The following is a 17155-nucleotide window of genomic DNA, read 5'->3' as shown; positions in this document are numbered from 1 at the left end:
CACCGCACCACGTCAAGGTACCAACCCTCGCTGTGGGTCTCATCGCTAAGTCAGTAGAGAGACCCTCGTTCGTAGCAGAACCAGAACCAAGACGAGAAAACCGATCAGGGGCAATGCCAGAGAGGGGTAAAGGGGCCACTGCAAATATCTAAGTTTACGATTCGTTGTGGTTTCTTAATGACGGAAAAACAACACATTTAGGTTATTTAAACCAGAAAAGGATGTAGAAAACCAATATACCAAACGATGAAACGCAAAATTGCAAAATCGACTAAACGATCACTACCACTTAATCCAGGGTGCCGGGGTCAAACCGGCCGTATTTAACTTCATCGAGCTCCACTGACCAACTAAAAGCAGGCACAGACGAAAACGTTAACAGTTCTGGAATGCAAGGTGTCCAAAGGATTGTTCATTGTGTAAAATCTTGTATTATGACGATACGTCACAGCTGACACAACGCAGGGACAGATTACAACGAACTTTTCTTAAACAGAACTTGGGTTAATAGAACTTTACTTAGAGGTGAAAATCAATAATTCATTACATGTTTGTGATACTTGATCTTTGTATTGCAGTAAAGTTATCGTAAGTTGATGGATTTGCAATTTAAATTCCATTGACGCAATCATGCGTGAAGCTTCCAACGTTTTTTTTCCATTTCTATGGTTGTATAGAGAAGCTCTGTTGTTTCTTTGCTCTTGTCGTTTCTTAAAATAAATTTGCGTGGTTTTTGTTGCTGTGCTGACATTGAGTGCATGCATTGGATTGATGGTGACTTGTCTTGCAAGCGCTCCACATTCTGGTCGAACATAACCTGATAGTATTATAATTTTTTGTCTTACTGGCAAATATTTGAATAAGATTTCTGACAATGAAAATGCGTGGTAGTTTTGCATTACTTTAATATGGATGTATTTGGTTCGTTTGCAGCAAATCCGAATTTTTAAGTTGCATTATCCAATATATGTTGGAACACTCTACTGTCCATAATAGCATCCTTGCATTTTAGGATGACAAATTTTGTGAATTAAGTTGTTCCTTTCGTGTTATCCATACAGTCATACAGGTCTCGAAGCATGCATATTCAGGTTGATTTAAGACAGTTGTACAGCACTTGATCATACCAAAGAAGGATGGATGGATATGAAATCATCACGAAGATAGGAAAGGGCTCAAGTGGGTCAGTGTTTCTTGCAAGAAGTGAAAAACTAAAGGTAAGTATTAGTGACGCAGATGGGAAAGTTTGTAATTTGTGTAAAGGTTTTTTGGCAAACAGTGATTGTGATGATCAATGTTTGCGTATGTAAAAACATTTTTTTGCGGATAAAAAAAAGTATTTACAACGACAACTTTTTTTTCATGTAATCAGTGGACATGTTACATTTTGCTAAAAAATTTGCAATAACTTATAAATGAATACAAATAAAATACTATGTTTTAAGGTTTTACACAATGAACATGAGGCTGTCACAAAATAAAATTTGTGGTTTGTTTTTGCATCCACAAGCATTTATTAAAGTATAAGCTATTTTTCAATCATATTCAGGATTTTTTTATGTCAATCGGGAAAATAATCATTTCCTTTTTAGAAATTGGTGGCAATTAAAAAGATTGAAGTTGATGAATCCAGGAAATCACGCTGTAGAAAATCTGTTGTGCGGGAAGCAAACATATTGAGGACGTTGAATCATTTTCACATCGTCAAATGCTATGAGTGGTTTCTGGATGACAAAGTGAGATATAGAAACAATATAGTATGCCCTATTATATATATAAGCACCAATACAATGACCTTTGTTGCAATGCAAAGTATTCAAAATTAGTGAAGGTCAATGCACAGTTAATTATATTTATGTGTAGCCTACTGCAAAAACTGTAAAATATTTAACTTTTATTAGGCTGGAAATTTAAGCATGGCTCTGGAATACTGCAATGGTGGAACAATACAAGATCGTATAAAAGCTGCTCAAGCCAAAAATGAACACATTCCTGAAGACAAAGTGATGTGCTGGTCAACGCAAATATTGTCGGCCGTGAACTACATTCATGATAGGAGAATACTTCACCGTGATCTGAAGTCGGAAAATGTTTTCCTTATCACGTACGAACTTGTGTAGTTATGAATTACAGCCTGTTCCATTTGTTACCTCTGTAGCATCACTGTTTACACACTCCCGACAAAACTTAAGTGTTCCATTGTGTAACCTGATCTTGTCTTGACAAATAACTCCACAGCCCAGTGTGCCTTGGTCTGGGTTCATCATTCGACCATTCTAGCCCATTGTTGTTGTCAAATAAATTTCAACCATTTGCAATAAGTTCAACAATTTGCTATAAGTTTGTTTTAGTGATATTTTGCTATGTTATTTCCAGTTCAAATAAAAATTTCTCAAATTTAAAAACGTTTTAATGCTATTTTTTAAGTAAGTCATAACCAAAGTTATTTGTAGGTCAGAAGACGTGAAACTTGGTGATTTTGGGATTTCCAAAGAAATAGACCATACTCTGGACAAAGCCAGCACATGTGTTGGGACTCCCTGTTACCTAAGCCCAGAACTGTGCCAAGACATTCCCTACAGCTTTAAATCAGACATGTGGGCCCTGGGTTGTTTAATTTTTGAAATGTTGGCTTTGGCGCCTGCGTTTGATGCTGCAAACTTGGTCAGTCTATTTTACAAAATTGTAAACTGCAAGTACTCCACACTTCCAGACCACTGTTCAAGCAGTGCTAGAGAGCTCATTGCACAAATACTGACTCGAAATCCAGATGATCGACCAGATGCAGCACAATTACTAAAACTACCCTGTCTGGAAAAGTTTTCATCTCGAATCAAAACTAGAAGTCCAGAATTGACTTCCGACACACGTGTGCCTCCTTTAAAACTCCCAGAAAACAATTTAACGAGGTCACAACAAATTGATGACTTGGATGAATTACTGCGTTCGGCAGATGGTCTACTTGCCTCCCCGGAAAACAGCAGCCCAAGAGAACCAGCTACACAGCGTTCCATATCTGTATATGGGGAGTACGCCACAGACAAGTCCTACGACCTTACCGACGACATTGACAGTTTTAGGCCTCAAAGTTGTCCCCACTCCGCAAACATTAAAAATGTAACTGTTACGACGTACGATACTGTTGCCACGTGGTCTGGTTACGGAGACAGGGGTACCCGGAGACCAAGCGGAAAGCAACATAACATTGATTTCTCAAGTAGCAGCGATGATGATGATGATCACAAACCAAAAGATGGCAGTGAGTCAGACAGTGAAAATATATACACTCAGAGGTATGTAAAGTCTTGTGTAAGTGGCATATAGCTGGCCACTGTTTCCACCTATAAGGTCTCATCAACTCACACAATTCATATTATTGGCTCCACTTTGCTTATCGTATGTAAAATCTGCTGTACATTTTTTATACCAATATATTTTATACTTTTTGTTTTATCTTGTTTAAATTTTTGTCTAATCTTTTTCTTAAATAATGACAGGGATTATTCTTCTGATGAATTTTCTTCATCCGAGGATGAGAAAAAAGTTAACACGACAACAGGTTAATATCAATGTGTGTTCTACTTAACAATTAGTCTATTGTGCTGCTACTGCTACCAGACATAGTGTTTTCTTCAATAAATGACCTTCGGGCACATTTGTTTAGTATTATGTGCTCATTACCTGTCATTTAGTACCAGTCTAATTTCTGATAATTTGACACTTTTTCTGCAACATCTGACGAAATTGTTGACATGAGAAAAAAGTTATCCTCATAATATAATGTTAATGTAACATTAAAATCAAAACCACATCAACCATATAAGATAAAATCAAAAAATTAACAATTTTGTGCAAATATCTCACAAATACTTCAGGTGATGATGAGATTCCGGAAGTGATCGAGGTAAACGAAGAACCAGATGTGAGCTTACCAAAAGTCGGCAAATCTGTAAAACCGGAAATCCCGTCAGTTATTCCAGCACGCAATCTTCCAGCCAGCACTTGGATGATTTCGAAACGAGCTCAGGTATTTTTCCAATCAACATAGGATGGGTAGTGTTATTTATCAAAAGTCAAATTTGATCAATGATTTTTCATTGGTGTAAGATAAAAAAATAAATTTGAACTGTACGTTTGGGAGACATGCTTAGGTTTAAATACATACAAACCATGAACATGGAACAATATTCGTCTGATGCCTAAATAAACAATGTAACCAATTGTGTGTAGCGTGTAAAACTCAAGTGATTTTCAAGTGCCATCAGTCTCATACGTGTCGTTTGGGTAAATCCCCTTATAATAATTGTGTTGTGTAGGTTTTGAGAAGGAGGCAAGAAGATGTACGGAACTCATTACCACTAATCGCAAAATCTGTAAACAAGATATCTGTTAACCAGAACAGCAATAGGTCGTCACTCGCTGTACAATCACATGCACCCACCTACCGCCTTCCGGAAAGGCAAAACAATGGTCGCAGGCTGCAACCAGCACGACCGTTGCTCAAAAAAGATGCACAAATAATTGCTGAAGAGCCTGCTCCGAGAGACCCTTTACTACGTAGCGAGAGCATACAGAAGAAGAAAAGAAAGCTGCCTGGTAGTGGATGGTTATTGGCTAGAGAAAAGCAGAAACCACTGATGCTAGGTGATTCACAAGGTTGGTGACAGTTTTGGCAATTTACATGAAGTGGATTTGCAAATAATCTTTCCACAGGCCGGAAAGGGTTGTGTGATAAAAGGAAATTTAATGGGAGAGGCCTAATAAGTCGCAACACTGTGTGCCACTCACTTAAAAAAGTAATACTTTGCCACAATGCAATTTCAAAAGACTGGTATTATTTTGCAAAACCAATTTTAATGTTTCGGTATTTTGTGTTTTAGGTGTACGGAACCAAGCCAGAAGGAACAACCATGTCATCGACACCCCAAGCGAATTGTTTGCAGCCCAGAAAAAATCACCTAGTAAGGGCATATTATATTAGCTATGACAAGACATTTGCCATAGGTCCAAAAAATCAAAAACTTCAAAGTTAAAGAATTGCCAGAAGACTGTGAGCCCTTTACACTTGTATAGTCCCCTTAACACTTGTTGCAAACTAATAAATGGATTATAGCATCGCATAAGGCCACTGGTTTGACCTATCAGGTCTCATCAGTGCAACTGAAAGGTCGAAACAGTTGACCTACAAGCAGCTCGCTATAAAACATGAACTATTTGCTCCAGTGATTCGCAAAAATTTATTTAAATTTCAGAGGCTGTCAGTTTATCTCATGAGGAAGATTATCCAGATGACTTCGAAGATGACTCTGGTGGAAGTGGTAAGTTTTAAACATGTAAACATGCATGTGATTGTGTTTCACGTTTTAATAATTACATCACAGACAGTGATTTTGAGTCGACTGCAACTATGACAAATCAAGTTTCTTCCTTGGATCTGGTCAAGAAAGAGTGTATTGGTATGTTGAAGTTATGTTTACAACTCATGCTTATCATGTTTCTTGCAAATGCAAGATTGGTAGTTTTGGTTAGTTTATCATATTGGTGTTGGTGTCGTGGGTCATATTTACCAGCCCAGATATTACAAGGGGCAGACAGTTTTGCAAATAACAATACAATCAAAATTTTTATTTGAATTCATTTTAGTTATAGCGCTGCAACCAAATGCCATGTTATAAAATCATAATAAGCATAACTTGTTTATTTAAAAAAAGTTATCAATATTCTATTTTTTTAGTTTTTGTTTATGTGATTGAAGAACAAACTTAGTGCAGGCAACATATTGGTGCATGGTCTGCCAAATTTGACCCACAGCTAATATTTAACACAAGAACCATTATTTCCTACAATAGTATGTCTGTTGATTTGTGCCAGTAGAACAGATTAATTAAATTGCAATATGCCTGGCAGCAACATAGTATGTTGTATGTATGGAAACAAAGAAAATGTTTTTGTGACTATTAGTAATATAAATGGACGAATTCCCATTTTTAAACAGACAGAGACAATTTACTGGTGTTCTACTCAACAGATTCAATGGGAGAGGAAAAGTACAAACAAGTTAGATCCATGTTCAAGCGAGGACTTAGCATCGGAGACGTGTATGAAAAATACAAAAACGAAGTTGACTTTGAAACTCTGGAAACGTGCTTTCTGCTACTTAACTAACCCAGCTTGCAATCTGCAAAATCCATTGCTAAGATAATTTTTTTTACCGATTTCCCTGCAATTTTTTGTCAGTTTCTATCACTCGTTTCCACTGTGACTCATCTCTCATTTACCCGTGGTGCTTTTACCAAAGTCCTGATTGTACTTCTGTTTGGCTTCGCGAGCTGTGGTGTCTTACCTTTGTTCTTCAAACTGTTTTAAATTTGTGTGGTACTGTGCTTCTCCAATCCATCACTATTCAATCGGTTTTGTAAATTTTCTAAGACCCTCTGCCTTTGAATACTTTTCAGTTCATGCAGTTGTTTTTGCACTTAATTAGTTTTAGTGTCACACACAAATAAACTTCAAATCAACAAACAGATGTAATGCTTTCTGAAAAAATAATAGAAAATGAAAATACAAACATATAATAACAGGGATGAGCAGTGTTATTCTTAAAAGTGTGTGGGCAACAATGTCCAACAAAAAATTACTTTACAATTGGAATAATTACTAAAGAGAGCTAAAAAAAATTAAAACATGGCATTAAAGTTTTGTGCAGGCAATCATGAATTCCAAATGCATCATAGTGACACTTTTTACTGATAAACACACTCAAAAATAAGATTGCACATGTGATATGAAAAAGTCTAAACAAGCCCTTTTAATATCATAGCTTATATTTTAAATTCAATAGAATTTAATGATTAAATCATTTTGTATTCTGCGCAAAAAATGCAGATGAACAATACAAAGAATAAAATGGCATGGGCACTGATAAAACCACAAATGTTATCAATTCCCATATTATCAGATTGTGTTGAAGATCAACTGCTATATTTGACTGGCTCGTTCCAGTGCTTTTGTTGCCTCTTTCAGTTTTCCTACAAGATCCTGAAGTTCATCTCTCGAACAAACCATATCAATATGCTCACCGTTATCTTGTTTAAGAGTAACGGCATACTGAAGTTCATTTACTTTGTGAACTCGATTGTTCTTGATATTATAATCAAGCCTCCAATCAACGTCCACAAGATTCGGAGGATGGCGACCGACTGCAGAAAGTCTCTCCCTCAAATCATCTTTATGGTGGTTGTAATTTGAAAAAAAGACATCTTTCCTTTTAGTTGGGAGATAGCAGTCGTCCAAAATCATTCCCAATTGCTCTTCCTGCAGGTCAAGTTTAGCCGCTTCGAGTACGAGAGCCATGCAAGCAGCGTGACATTGTTTAGCCGCATCTTCGCTGCTTTTCTCCTTGGAAAGCTTTAGTTCTTCTTGTTGTTCACCACTTCTCAAAAGTGTTTGGTTGGCTTGCTCCACGATAACCTCGTAGTCTCGGTCAGAAATAAGGCTGTCGTCGCGACATAGTATAAGACCTTCCAGAACTGATCTTGGAACAACATCCATACTTTCTGTTGAATTGAAACAAATTTCTGGAGTTTGCGGCAAAACGTTGGAGTTTTTTGTGCAGCAAAGCGTAACGGGTAGTTCAGTTGGAACGACGAAAATTTGTTAACATTAATTTTATCCCTGAGAATGCACATTTATATGATAAAAATTTTCACTGCGCGAATAGTTAAATCTATGTTTTTATACAATATGTATCTTTCCCTTGTTCTTGGATAAAACTAATTTGTGTTCTCTCTGCACGTTTATATGTGATTTTATTTCTATGTCTGCAACGACTGGTCTGCAGGCAAAGTAAACGAACAATGCAACTAATTACTATTTTTTTTCACTTGTACGAATAGGATTCTTTTACAACGAAATTGAATAAATTTTGTTCCGTTTCACTTTGACTTATCATAGCTAAACAACTTCCTGGTTTTCTGTTTATTTAAGGTTCTCTCTGTCACAACTATCATTGGAAAGTCATAGTCACTTCCAATTATTTGAATGATGGCGAATGTTACCAGCACTGTATGACTTGACATTGCAATTGAAATGCCACAATGGATTTAATGAGCCAATCCCCTCATGCATCTAAAGAGAAGGCAGCAAAGAAAAGCAAGAGGAAAAATCTACGCTTCACGCTTTCTTTGGCCAAGACCAGTGAAAACTGCTGTCCTGAGTTCTCATACATTGACTTGGTGAAAGATGCCAACAAGGTAGTTTAATTTGTACTGTTACTTCGATTTAATTTTCCTGTATTACTTGGTTTAAGTTGGGATGGACTCAATATTTCCTTTGCTAATGTGTTTGCTTTGATTTTTGTCCAGAAAAACAAAGAGAAAGTCACAAATGGCATCGGTAAAGACGGCCCAAAAGGATCATCAGAGGCCGAAGCTCTTGCTTCCTACTATGAGGCAAAATATGGAGCGGGACCCACCAAGAAGAAACGAAAAAGAAATCGAGTGAAGGATTTAGCAGATGTTGGATATGGATACGATGAAACTGACCCTTTTGTTGACAATTCTGAATGTGTAAGTTGGCAGAATGTTTGCATATCCGGGACTGTAAATAATAAAAACTATAGTTTATGGATCCGAGGATTTAATAAGAGCTCGGAATGTTCTGGATAAATTGGTGTTAAGGCATCGCCGGGACGAGGGCTAGATTCTGCCACAATTGTGGAACCAGTCTAGGTCTAAACTAATTGATTTTAACATTTTTTTAGTATGACGAGGTGGTCCCAACCAGCCTTACCACACAGTTAGGAGGCTTCTACATAAATAGTGGAAGACTAGAGTTTAAACATGTGTCTGATGACTCAAACATGGATCAAGATGATGACGACGACGATGATGATGATGAATCTCTTCCACTTTCTGTTCATCTCAAAAAGAGAAGAAGGCTTGCTTCAGGTTCTGAAGAGAGTGGGGAGGATTTCAAAGATTCCCATATTTTAAAGAAAAAGGTTCGTTAGAGCCTACGGTCATTCTTTCACAGATATTTGCTGGTGTTTGTGTGCAGAAGACAATGATGTCTCATAGAATGTTGTTACTTAAACCTATTTTAAGACAAATTTAGAACTTTTTTTAAGATGAAAAATATATATAAATGTAATTGTTTTGAAATAAAAGTTGTATTATTGATCAATCTGTTGTCAAGCTAGCTATGGTAATTTGTTATTATACACTTGATTTGCCTGTGATTCCCACTTCACTTACTTGCCACAATGGCATAGGGTAGGGTTTTTTAAACAATTTCCCTTTTCCATGCTTGTATATACTTTTTATCGTTTGCAGACCCTAAAAAGAAAAGGGTCAGTGGAGGTTGATAAGCGGAGAAGAAAGCTGTCTCTTCAGGGAAAAGAGAAAATGGGCAAATTAGGCAAAGGGTAAGACATAACTTGTTTTTTTCACTTGCAAAAATATAAACACATGTTCAATATTTTAGTGCCAAGAAAAAACAAACCAAGGTTCAATTGCTGGTGGCCAAAGCAAAGGCACAACAACACCTTAGTTCCTCTGGTACAAGTTTGTGAGACCTACGTTGTTTCTGGCAGTAAAATTACTCAATATGTTTGCATCAATATAAATAATTCTTGCATCAATATTTTTTAACATGTATAATTTTTGTGTGTCAAGGGTCAGAGAAACCCAATGGATCGAAGATGAATCACTCCTCACATAACATGAGCAATGGAAGAACAACATCCACCACAAGTTCTGCAGTATGTTGTGTATTTACTTTGTAACCACTAACACCTGCAGCCTACATCAATCAGTTTCTTGCTTCCTACAGAGCTCTGAAAGAGATTTGCTGGACTTGGTCGATGAACAACACATGGCATCAATCAAGAAATACGGTAGGCTTAAAAAAGATGTTTGTAAATTTGAAATAAGCGTAAAACTCTATGTCAGTCATTTTAAAGGTTGCAAATTTATATTCAGGGCAAAGTCCTGATGTACATCGCAAAGAGTCAGCATTCAAGTCGCCCCAGACCGACGATCTACCTCTTTCCATACCTTCATTGGTAAAAGAAAAAATCTCATCACTCACCAAGGTAACGGCAATTAAAATGCAGTCAGATCATGTTAATCTGGGTTACTTTGCATATTTGAATTATGTCGGTTTAGTGGGGACATGGGTCTGCGGGCCAAATATTGTGTCTTTAAATTAGAGGTATTGAGATAATGTTATCAAGAGAATTCTTGAAGTAATTTTACATTTTTTTGCTTTCCGGTTACAGTATTTGAACTAAATTCTCTTGATTAGGCACTCTTTTGTAAAAGACTGACTGTGTATCACAAAAAGTACACTAGCTTTCGCGAGTTCCCCTCGCTTCATCAGGTGTAACACTATAATTATTGTGTGTGTGTTCGTTATTAAACTGCAGTGAAAACACACATTGTCCACATATTACTAACCTTGTCCATTGGACCACCTATTAAATTTTTGAAAATTTTGGCTATACCTTCACTGCCCTAATTTTCTTATTTGCTCAAATATAATGTGCTTGAATTTGTGTTTGTGGGGCCAAAATATGCGAACGAATGAATTGCAGATCGCCAAATCTAACGAGAAAGAGGGAAAGATGAAGTTTTTCTCCCCGGATGTGAACAAACTCTTGCTCGGCATTGAGGCAGGTTCACAAAACTTAAGCAACAGAGAGCGGTCGGGAATCTACCAACACCTCACACCACATGTCCCGTGCTCCAAGGACACTCTTATTAAACGAATGAAGAAGCTGCACGCAACTAAACAAGTATGTTCCTCACATGTCACAGAGAATTTCGTTGTTTTTCCCTCTATGCTGGCCTATAAGTTTTGTTGAACTGCTTGAAAAGAAATTTACCCAAAGATTAATGTACAGAAATTTTGGTAGATAACGTTCAAAGCTATGGGTTTTAATATTTTGCAGCGGCAATGATACATTCACCACTTGTAACATTTTTAGTAACACTTTCGTCAAAGTGTCATACATCAAAATATAGTAATGAGGTATTTTGCGCATAATGACTGAATCAAAACTAGCAGTTTAAATATATTTTTCTATCACATTGTTGAACGTCAAATAATGTGTCACAACTCACAAGTACATGCACAAGAAGAGATTGTGGAACACTGTTTGGGCAGCAAAAGTAATTAAATATTTATCTCACAAAATTGATTAGGAGAAGCAAACAGGGCCAGGTGATGTGAAGAAATCAAATTTGTGAATGTAACTTGATTAAAAATTTTACGTGGCCTTTTTTAAAATCGTTGCTTTTGTTTTTATCTGGTTTCACTTGATTTTGAGTTGGTTGACCCGAAAACATGTGCTGGTTTTTAAAAATGCATGTTGGTCTGGTTGACCTTGTCACCAAGTTTCAAATCAATGTTCTTTTTCGCCCCGTTTTAAACAGAAACTGATCAATATTTTGTTTGGACAGGATGAGACTTTGAAGGTGCCACTTGAGGAACTTAAAAGGGCAATTGACAATGTGATGGAGGAACAAATTGAAAGATACGACCATGAATGTGCAGCACAACAACTAGCTAAGTATGAGTTTAAAATGTTACCAACACCAACATCCTGAATGACTGAATAAAAAAATTACTCAAAATGAAAAAAACATACTTGAAAATGAAAGTGTACAACTTAGCATTGTAAAACATTCCTGAAAAACATAACCTTGATAATAAGGTCCCATTTTGTTGCTTCTGACTTACTTAAAACCTTAAAATTGTGTTAGGTCTGATGATCGAGCAGCACTGGCAGCTTCAACTGATGAGGATGAGGAAGGAATGGGAACGCAGACACATGGTGAAGAGAAAACCAAAAGAACTTATGCCCCAAGGAGAAAATTTAAATGGAACGACAGGCTAAGGTTTGTATATCATGCACTGTTGGAGTTCGGAGTGTGTATAATTGTGACCACGTGACCACAAGAAGAGTAAGAACTGATTGTCCTCATCACAATGGTTGGTATTTTTTTCAGGGAGCTTTTGCATAACTTGGTGAAGGTCAAACTCGCGCAATTCGAGAACAAGCAAAGGACAAACCAGACCGCTGAAGAACATTTGAAGGTGAAAGATCAAAAGAAATGCAAAATTAAATTTTTTAATAATTGATGGTGGAAATTGTTTGCGTTTTTTAACTTCTGTGTGTCAGAACTTCTTTGAGAATGAGGTGAAAAATTTGTGGCCGAAAGGTTGGATGCAGGCGAGGACTTTGTTCAAGGAGAGCAGAGAATCCCATGGTCACCTAACTGGCAGCTTGTAAGTTTGAATATAAACAAAAAAATAAAATATCACGTTGCAATTACTCAAACTCTTCCTTATGTTTTTTGCAGACCAAAGCAGAAAAAAGGTAAGATTTAAATTTTAGTCATAAAATGCATTCGCACAAAAAGGTAAAATGCACGGTTCAATATTTAAAAAGTAAAATATTCTTTTTTCAGTGATCAGCACCAGTAAAAAGACTATTTCTGGAACTAAATCTGACAAGAAAATCGGCAATGCTTCGACGTCATCTTCTCCCATTCCGGGGGGCAACAGCTCCCTCCCGCGGATGCAAAACGGTACCGACATCTTCGCTGGAAGCACGAAAGCTTCCAAGCAACTTTTTCGCGAACAACACCAGCCTGACAACAGTTTGTGCGTGAGTCTGAACCTCGACAGCGACGCGGTGCCCGAAATGTTGCACGAGCAGAAACAGAGCGAGTTGATGCTTCGAGCGATCGCAAGCGCTCAACGTGAAGCGGCCGCGCAGAAACGAACTGCGCCCCCCAAAACTCAACTGTACTCGGTGAAGGATTTAAGCAAATCCGCCGCTCATTCGCCAAAGGAAATTCCCAAACAATCCAAGCACGTGGATGACAAGACTATCAGGATATGGAATGAGGCAAATTACAAACCACCAACTAGTGCTGCAAAACCGGTTGTCCCACCTATAAAAGATAGCAAAGACACCGCGACCTCTACGAAACCCAACGTGTCGCATTACGCAAGCTCATCAGCGCAGCCTATTGGCAAAACGCAAACGAAGATAATTAAAACTTCCGCGCCTTCTGTACAGAACGCTATGGAACACTACAACGCGGAACTGTTGAAATACGCAATGATGTTACCTCCCACTGGCCCTCAGCAGGTACCGGTTGACAACCAAGTGCTCGGGGTTCTTTCATCCATGGCGTTTCCACCAATGATTGGTTCACCTATTGCGAACAACCCGACGGTCGACAGCATGGCGAACTTCCTTAAAATGCAGCAGGCTGCGTTGCAGAAACAGCTGCAACAGACTCCCCCTTCTTTCCAGCAAAAGCAGCCACAATACCACAAGTTCTCGACCAGCAAAACCTCGCCGCAGACGAAACCGGACACCCCGAAAACCGTAACAGCTGCAAGTAAAAAGTCATCGCCGCAAAACACTGCAACAAGTGCGGCAAAAACTCTGCATGCCTCTGACTCGTCACCGTCGAAGCAGCGCCAGTCGAAACACATCCTCATGCACGGTGCGCCTTCTGGCGGATCTCATTCGGACGAAACTAAAAAAACATCGAACGGAGCGATAAAATACACAGACTCGTTCTCGAGGAGCACGAATTTAACGCCCACTGTATCAAGGACTGGAGAAGGTCAGAAAAAACACACTTTCGTCGCTCCTACGCCCCCCAGTGGCAGGTACTCAATAGCGCACACCTCGCATGCCCTCCAGCGGCCACCGGGAGACATGTTGTACATGAAAGGTGGTACTTCCCCGTTACCACAAGTGCCTCCCAAGCATTCGACAGCCGCGCTCGCCTCAATTGCCCCAAGTTCGTCCTCGGTCTACGCAAGTCCAATGTTCCACTTCCACACGCCCACAACATTAAAAGCGGAGAACCCATACGGCGTGGGTTCGAGTCCCGTCTCCCGCACCTCGGCAAAATCACCCCTTCCAGTCAAATCGTCACCCGCTGTCCACGCCCAGTTTTCCGCCGAACAATTTCTCAAGTTCAACCAGCTGCCGAATCCAACATTACCCGTGAGTTACTAATTGACTGCACATAATTCCAATACAAAAAGCCTCACCGCTTGTTTCCACAATGCTGACAAGTAAATGAACAGGTGTACACCCTGTGTCGCCCTATAAGATCTAATCAGTGTAGCTGACTTTGACTTGTTGGTCGCAACAGAGTGTACACCTGTCTGCAGCTCTCATTCATATGTTATGGTTCTTTTGCGCATACTTCGTACGTTTATCTTTGGGTATACTTGGTAGAAAGTTATCAGCAACACATTTGTGTTGTTTTCAGTTTAAAACACCCTTGTTGAATCCGGACTAATTATTATTTGTAGGTTAGTAACAGTGCTGGACACGTAGATCTGGATCAAGCGGCTATGGAAGCTCTGCTATCAGCTCGGATGCAAGGTGACATACGTTATATTGAAAGGGGTTCCTCACTAAATTACGTATGCGGTGGTTGAAAAAAGCGCATTTTAACTTTGTTAAATAAGCAATAATTGATTTTCCTTCTGCAGATGTGTTGATCTTGTCATTTTTGTTTTGTCATTTCGTTTTGTACATATTCGTTTTTTTTTACAAGTTCATATCGTCTTTTTTAAAAGACAAAATTACTGGGAACACAGTTTAACTTTCAAGCATTTAAACGACTTTTGCTTTTCATGTTTAGCTGGTACGAGGCGGTGACCAGCCCCAGCTTGAACAGCTCAACAGTTCCATCAGATGCCGTTCTAACAAAGCAATAATCGTTGACTTCCCTATACTTTCTTGGCGTAGAGGAATGTCCGGATTCATATTGCGCCGATTTTGCCTCAGTTTCACACTGATTGGCGCCTGGCGTGACGCAACGTTTTTCGATGTGTGTGAATAAAATACAACAACCGACCGTCGATGCGTTCTAAGAATGTTGCAGACAAATGCAAGATAAGGATTTTCGCCCCGGTCGCATGCATACACAATACCATGAACATGTGGAAAAAGGATTTTTCCTGTCCAAAACAGGAAAGAAGTTACACGAATAAATTGGCAACTTTGAGGAATAATCGCAAAAACATGAAAGTGGTATAAATATGTGTGTGAACTACAAGCGGAGACGAAAACTAACGGATGACTTTAAAATAAACTTCAAGGCTCTTCATCTGTATCCGGTTATTCAGGCTTTGACCAAGCAAAAATGTGCAAAATTTCGAATGTTAACCGATTTGAACCGGTTTAGACTGGTTTCAGCAACTTCTCGAACCGGTCGATTTTTGAAAAAACACCAAGGCTAACCCCTTTCCGTTTTTCCGGATTCTGGCAAAAACAAAACTAACCGGTTCCTGGCCGAATTCGCCGTAATATTCCAGGTTTAAACCGGTTTGGGCCGGTTTCAGCAGCCTCTCGAACCTCCAAATCGGTTTAAACCGGAATTGGAGAGATGAAAATTTCGGTCGATTTTTGAAAAAACACCAAGGCTAACCCCTTTCCGTTTTTCCGGGTTCTGGCCAAAACAAAACTAACCGGTTCCTGGCCGAATTCGCCGGAATATTCCAGGTTTAAACCGGTTTGGGCCGGTTTCAGCAGCATCTCGAACCTCCAAACTGGTTTAAACCGGAATTGGAGAGATGAAATTTTCGGTCGATTTTTGAAAAAACACCAAGGCTAACCCCTTTCCGTTTTTCCAGACTTTGGCCAAAACAAAAATAACCGGTTCCTGGCCGAATTTGCCGGAATATTCCAGGTCTAACCGGTTTGGGCCGGTTTCAGCAGCCTCTCGGACCTCCAAACTGGTTTAAACCGGAATTAGAGGGATGAAATTTTTGGTCGATTTTTGAAAAAACACCAAGGCTAACCCCTTTCCGTTTTTCCGGATTCTGGCCTAAACAAAAATAACCGGTTCCTGACCGAATTTGCCGGAATATTCCAGGTTTAAACCGGTTTGGGCCGGTTTCAGCAGCCTCTCGAACCTCCAAACTGGTTTAAACCGGAATTGGAGAGATGAAATTTTCGGTCGATTTTTGAAAAAACACCAAGGCTAACCCCTTTCCGTTTTTCCGGATTCTGGCAAAAACAAAACTAACCGGTTCCTGGCCGAATTCGCCGGAATATTGCAGGTTTAAACCGGTTTGGGCCGGTTTCAGCAGCCTCTCGAACCTCCAAATCGGTTTAAACCGGAATTGGAGAGATGAAAATTTCGGTCGATTTTTGAAAAAACACCAAGGCTAACCCCTTTCCGTTTTTCCGGATTCTGGCAAAAACAAAACTAACCGGTTCCTGGCCGAATTCGCCGGAATATACCAGGTTTAAACCGGTTTGGGCCGGTTTCAGCAGCCTCTCGAACCACCAAACCGGTTTAAACCGGAATTAGAGGGATGAAATTTTCGGTGGATTTCTGAAAAAACACCAAGGCTAACCCCTTTCCGTTTTTCCGGATTCTGGCCAAAACAAAACTAACCGGTTCCTGGCCGAATTCGCCGGAATATTCCAGGTTTAAACCGGTTTGGGCCGGTTTCAGCAGCCTCTCGAACCTCCAAACTGGTTTAAACCGGAATTAGAGGGATGAAATTTTCGGTCGATTTTTGAAAAAACACCAAGGCTAACCCCTTTCCGTTTTTCCGGATTCTGGCAAAAACAAAACTAACCGGTTCCTGGCCGAATTCGCCGGAATATTGCAGGTTTAAACCGGTTTGGGCCGGTTTCAGCAGCCTCTCGAACCTCCAAATCGGTTTAAACCGGAATTGGAGAGATGAAAATTTCGGTCGATTTTTGAAAAAACACCAAGGCTAACCCCTTTCCGTTTTTCCAGACTTTGGCCAAAACAAAAATAACCGGTTCCTGGCCGAATTTGCCGGAATATTCCAGGTTTAAACCGGTTTGGGCCGGTTTCAGCAGCCTCTCGAACCTCCAAACTGGTTTAAACCGGAATTAGAGGGATGAAATTTTCGGTCGATTTTTGAAAAAACACCAAGGCTAACCCCTTTCCGTTTTTCCGGATTCTGGCAAAAACAAAACTAACCGGTTCCTGGCCGAATTCGCCGGAATATACCAGGTTTAAACCGGTTTGGGCCGGTTTCAGCAGCCTCTCGAACCACCAAACCGGTTTAAACCGGAATTAGAGGGATGAAATTTTCGGTGGATTTCTGAAAAAACACCAAGGCT

At 39.4% G+C, this 17155-nt stretch overlaps 3 protein-coding genes across 3 annotated transcripts; 2 read left to right on the top strand and 1 right to left on the bottom strand.

Moving 5' to 3' along the window:
- The first annotated feature begins 920 nt into the window (after nt 1-920).
- On the top strand, nt 921-6477 carry LOC145910656 (uncharacterized). Its single transcript, XM_082997844.1, has 11 exons — nt 921-1217; nt 1593-1736; nt 1902-2104; nt 2454-3293; nt 3498-3559; nt 3876-4027; nt 4317-4656; nt 4881-4961; nt 5253-5318; nt 5382-5456; nt 6029-6477. Exons 1-11 carry the CDS (start codon nt 1137-1139, stop codon nt 6163-6165), a joined length of 2181 nt encoding a protein of 726 aa, XP_082853970.1. The 5' UTR covers nt 921-1136; the 3' UTR covers nt 6166-6477.
- Nucleotides 6478-6554: 77 nt separating this feature from the next.
- Nucleotides 6555-7570, bottom strand: LOC145910657 (COMM domain-containing protein 3-like). The gene has a single exon (XM_082997845.1). The coding sequence runs from the start codon at nt 7549-7551 to the stop codon at nt 6979-6981; it is 573 nt and encodes a 190-aa protein (XP_082853971.1). The 5' UTR covers nt 7552-7570; the 3' UTR covers nt 6555-6978.
- Nucleotides 7571-7989: 419 nt separating this feature from the next.
- Nucleotides 7990-14895, top strand: LOC145911151 (uncharacterized). The gene is made up of 17 exons (XM_082998403.1): nt 7990-8252; nt 8364-8567; nt 8762-9001; nt 9333-9424; nt 9484-9557; nt 9675-9760; nt 9832-9895; nt 9981-10093; nt 10595-10795; nt 11463-11572; nt 11766-11900; nt 12012-12099; nt 12185-12291; nt 12366-12382; nt 12474-14038; nt 14353-14425; nt 14688-14895. Exons 1-17 carry the CDS (start codon nt 8097-8099, stop codon nt 14702-14704), a joined length of 3342 nt encoding a protein of 1113 aa, XP_082854529.1. The 5' UTR covers nt 7990-8096; the 3' UTR covers nt 14705-14895.
- Nucleotides 14896-17155: the final 2260 nt, after the last annotated feature.

Source organism: Ascidia mentula, chromosome 8 (genome assembly GCF_947561715.1).
Source record: "Ascidia mentula chromosome 8, kaAscMent1.1, whole genome shotgun sequence".
Lineage (NCBI taxonomy): Eukaryota > Metazoa > Chordata > Ascidiacea > Phlebobranchia > Ascidiidae > Ascidia > Ascidia mentula.
The sequence above is the reverse complement of the archived record's forward strand: the minus strand, read 5'-3'. Positions and strand labels throughout refer to the sequence as shown.

Coding starts and splice junctions, on each gene's coding strand:
- LOC145910656 (XM_082997844.1), top strand. CDS start 1,137: ATGGATGGATATGAAATCATCACGAAGATAGGAAAGGGCTCAAGTGGG. Junction 2,105..2,453: donor GAAAATGTTTTCCTTATCAC/GTACGAACTTGT, acceptor AGTTATTTGTAG/GTCAGAAGACGTGAAACTTG. Junction 4,657..4,880: donor GATGCTAGGTGATTCACAAG/GTTGGTGACAGT, acceptor TTTGTGTTTTAG/GTGTACGGAACCAAGCCAGA.
- LOC145910657 (XM_082997845.1), bottom strand. CDS start 7,551: ATGGATGTTGTTCCAAGATCAGTTCTGGAAGGTCTTATACTATGTCGC.
- LOC145911151 (XM_082998403.1), top strand. CDS start 8,097: ATGGATTTAATGAGCCAATCCCCTCATGCATCTAAAGAGAAGGCAGCA. Junction 9,761..9,831: donor CATCCACCACAAGTTCTGCA/GTATGTTGTGTA, acceptor TGCTTCCTACAG/AGCTCTGAAAGAGATTTGCT. Junction 10,094..10,594: donor AAATCTCATCACTCACCAAG/GTAACGGCAATT, acceptor AATGAATTGCAG/ATCGCCAAATCTAACGAGAA.